The sequence below is a fragment of the Plutella xylostella genome, chromosome 4 (genome assembly GCF_932276165.1).
Source record: "Plutella xylostella chromosome 4, ilPluXylo3.1, whole genome shotgun sequence".
Lineage (NCBI taxonomy): Eukaryota > Metazoa > Arthropoda > Insecta > Lepidoptera > Plutellidae > Plutella > Plutella xylostella.
Window position 1 is genome coordinate 40,684 of NC_063984.1, and position 4,224 is coordinate 44,907.

The 4,224-nt window shown below is 50.7% G+C and overlaps 1 protein-coding gene across 1 annotated transcript; it reads left to right on the forward strand.

Annotated features, from left to right (window-relative positions):
* The first annotated feature begins 962 nt into the window (after window positions 1-962).
* Window positions 963-2,978, forward strand: LOC125489906. Its single transcript, XM_048627496.1, has 2 exons — window positions 963-1,892; window positions 2,895-2,978. The coding sequence occupies exons 1-2, from the start codon at window positions 963-965 to the stop codon at window positions 2,976-2,978; spliced, it is 1,014 nt and encodes a 337-aa protein (XP_048483453.1).
* The last annotated feature ends 1,246 nt before the right edge of the window (window positions 2,979-4,224 follow it).

Below are 4,224 nucleotides of genomic sequence, written 5' to 3' on the forward strand. Positions count from 1 at the left end.
GCCGTGCTGCTGCTGCGGAACACCGGCTCCTCCTTCACCATCGCGGCGCGCGCCTGTCGCGCGCTGGCCGCCTGCTGAGCCACCTCCAACGCTTTCGAGAGCGTCAGCGTTTTCGCGTCCATCTCGAACAAGCGATCTCGCTCAGCTCCCACGTTCATGCCCAGCACGAACTTGTCTCGCAACAGAGTGTCGAGCTCGGTGCCGAACTCACAGTAGATCGCGAGGCCCCTCAGCCGCGCCGCCCATGATTCAGCCGCCTCGTACTCTCCCCTCGTTGCGTCATAAAACTTCGCCCGGTCGGCGAAGGTAGACCTACTCGGCGTGAAGTGGTCGCTGAGCGTCTTCACCAGCTCGTCGTATGTGACCGCCTCCAGGTCGCGCGGGTACACCAGGTTCCGCGCCAGACGGTACGACTCATCATTAAGATGAGTTAGCAACACTGCACATTTACTGCCCTCCTTCACATCATTTAATTTAATAAACTGTTGCAATCTGCTTGAAAAAGTCTTCCAATCTTGCACTTTGTAGTCAAAATTGCCGATATTTCCAATAAAATTTGACATTTTATTTACGCGGGTAGATACGATTCGTCGCCAGATGATATGTATGAGGTTGAGGTAGCAATTAAACACAGTGTACTCTTAACGAAGGCTGGTTTATTACTGCGGCGCGCGGCTCGCACGACCACATATATCCCAGCTCCACACAAGACAAAGGCAATGACGAGAAAGTTGAAGTACGACACACCTGTTCTGTGCATGGGCGGAGTCGGTTTTTCGGAAGAAATAAAGATTCTGGGACTAATTATAGACAGGAAATTGACTTTTAACAGCCACGTTGCGGAAATCTGTAGGAAAGCACTGAATATATACAAACAGTTGTCTCGAGCCGCAAAAACCAGCTGGGGCCTCCACCCCGAAGTCATAAGGCTGATATACACAGCAACAGTGGAGCCGATAATCATGTACGCAGCCTGCGCCTGGGCTCCGGCCACCAGAAAATTGGGTATCCAGAAACACCTGAATGCGGTACAAAGAGGGTTTGCCCAAAAGTTAACCAGGGCTTACCGGACTGTCTCTCTAAACTCAGCACTCTTACTGGCTGGCATCCTACCTCTGGACCTCAGAATACAAGAATCAGCGGCCTTGTATGAGGCCAGAAAAAAGGTGCCACCACTGAGTCTGAGAGACGTAGAGATAGAGAAGGTTGTTGCATATGCCGAGGCTCCCCACCCGGCCATGCATATGAAACTGGAGTTCACCAACCTGGTAGACCAGCAACAGGTCGAAACCCATAGCAACCATGCGGTAAATATCTACACTGACGGTAGCAAAATTGACGGCAAGGTTGGTGCTGCGCTATCAATATGGGATGGCGCAGGCCAAATCAAAGCTATCAAATTGAAGCTGTCGCCACACTGCACAGTTTACCAGGCGGAACTCTTGGCCATATGCAGGGCCACCAGGGTCATCAAGGACCGAAAGGAGGAGAGTTTCGGCATATACAGTGACTCCAGGTCAGCCCTGGAAACTATCGCTAACAACTACGCACCCCACCCTCTAGCCGTTGAAACTCGATGCAATTTGAACCAGTGCAAATTGCAGAACAAGCAGGTGAGCCTGTTCTGGATCAAAGCGCACGCGGGTCTAGAGGGAAATGAGCAGGCAGACGCGTTAGCTAAACAAGCAGCCAAAGACCTGAAGTGCAAACCCCACAATGATCAGTGTCCGGTTTCATTCGTCAAGCGACTAATCCGTATGGACTCGCTTGAGGAATGGAATCGTAGATACAAGTCAGGCACAACCGCTTCAGTAACGAAAATGTTCTTCCCAGACGCAGTGGAAGCGTACAAACTGGTCAGGAAAATTAAACCAGCCGGAATCCTAACACAGGTAATGACAGGGCATGGTGGGTTCTCCGAATACTTGAACAGATTCAAGTGTAAGGAGAGTCCATCATGCATCTGCGACCCGAACTGCGCTGAAACGGTGGAGCACGTCCTCCTTGATTGTCCGGTCCACTGTATGTTGCGATTTGATTTAGAGCAAAAGCTAAATAAACCAATAAATAAAGAAAAGGTGTGCGACTTATTGCAAAGCAAAGAAAACCGACAGGTCTTTTTAGATTATTGCTTAATTATAGGTAAACAATAAAAAAATAGGAATAAGTAAAGTATGATGAATATATATACTGAGTCATATGTACTGCATCCATACAACAGTAAATAAGCAATTAAAATAGATATAAGATTATTATGATAAGAAAACCATAGGTTATTAAAATATGCTATTGTTAAGATAAGATTAAAAGTTCAGTTTATTTAGTTTTAATTTAGAAAAGTAAGATACAATTGTATTAGAATGTAAGCAAAAAATATAAAAAATGTTTTAAAAAAATGAAATAAAAATATTTAAAAAAGAAAAAAGAAAATACTTATACCGTCGGGGGTTTTTAGTCGGTAGGAGTCCGACACTACCTGGGACATCTTCCCAGGTGTCCATGATGGATTTTCCTCCGTCGGTAAAAAAATAAGAGCAGAAAAGGTCTCTGAAAAAATGATCAGAGGACAAAAGAATTATATTAAAAAAAAAAAAAAAAAAAACCTAACCTAACCTAACCTAACCTAACCTAACCTTTTTTTTTTTTTTTACGTGGGGAAATGCCTAACGCATACCCAGCCGCTCGGGGAAGCGACTGGGTTATGTCGGGCTTGCACCGACTAAAACCCCACGGTGGACTCCATCGCGCTATTTGGAGGTGTCCCGGGAACCGCCTTGTGGCATACTACCGGTAGCCTCCGCGCAGGCTGCTGTGAGAACAGCAGCACTCCTGAGGGTGGGATTTCCTACCCTCCGCAGTAGCACGCATCCACAATACGTGTTACCACGCCGCAGGACCCGCAACTCGACGCACTAAGGGTCTCCCGCCCCTCGTGCGCCTGTGACTCCAGGGCCCCTTTGAGGCAGGGGTTACCGTAGCTCTATTGTAATGCCCGAACTACAGGGCGGGGCCCCCTTTAAGGCAGGGGATACCGTTTACATCGCTCGACTCGCAGGGCGACAGAGATGCTATCTTCTGCCACCCCGGGGTCGGCGGCCTCTTCTTGCACGACGCCTAGCTGGGTCCTCCTGTTCCCGCTCGCGTTCTGCGTCTTCCTTTTGCGACATGACGGTCTCACAAAATGTGGAGAACGCACGTCAGGCAGGTCTGCTGCTTACGATCGCTGCAATTACTGCAGGCAGCGTTAGGTCTTGCCCGATGACCGCGCAGAGAGCGCTGCGTTCATCGGCCCAGGCCGGGCACTCCGTCAGTGTGTGCTCCGCGAAGTCCACTGCAGCACCACAGTGGTGGCACGCTTGCGTCTCTTCCCTCCCTATCCGACACAGATACTTCCCGAAGCATCCGTGCCCGGAAAGCATCTGTGACACACGGAAAGTGCACGACCCGTGCTCCCTATCTAGCCACTGTCGCAGAGCAGGGAGAATCGCGTCGATTGTGCGCCGGCCATAGGCTGATTCGTCGAGCCTTCTTGTCCATAATTCTATAGCATCGTCCACGTACCCGTCTCTCGCAGCCCCGATCTCTCTTGGTGCTGGACGCATGTCTGTCCGACGTGCTTCCTCCCGCCAGTGATACAGGGATGAGAGGACACCGGCATCTAAGTCCCACGGTAGGGATCCAGCAATCAGGCAAGCGGCTTCTGCGGAGATGGTGCAGTATGCCCGAATCACCCTTGAGGCCATCACTCTTTGCGCTCTGCGCAGATGGGTGATGTTCGACCTCGATAGGTTATCGGCCCACACAGGAGCACTGTACATGGCCATAGAACGCACAATGCCCATATAAAGGCGCCTGCAAGATGTTCTTGGCCCACCAAGGTTGGGCAAGAGCCTACTTAGTGCCGCACACGTGGCGACCAGTTTTATAGCCAGCCTTTCAAAATGGGCGGCAAAATTCCACCAGCTGTCCAGGACGAGTCCCAGATATTTCATCGTCGACTGGACAGCGATACGTTCTCCGCCAACTACTATGGCTGATCCAGGCGGAGGAGCATTGCGGGCCCCGTGGAAGCACAGGGCCTCTGACTTGTGTAGAGCTACCTCCAGCCCCAGCATTCGGATGCGGCGCACCATCTGGGCGACACCAGCCGTTGCAAGAATGGCAGCATCCCTGAACGTGATGCCCCGAGCCGCAATTAGGGTGTCGTCTGCGTAGCAGGTGGTC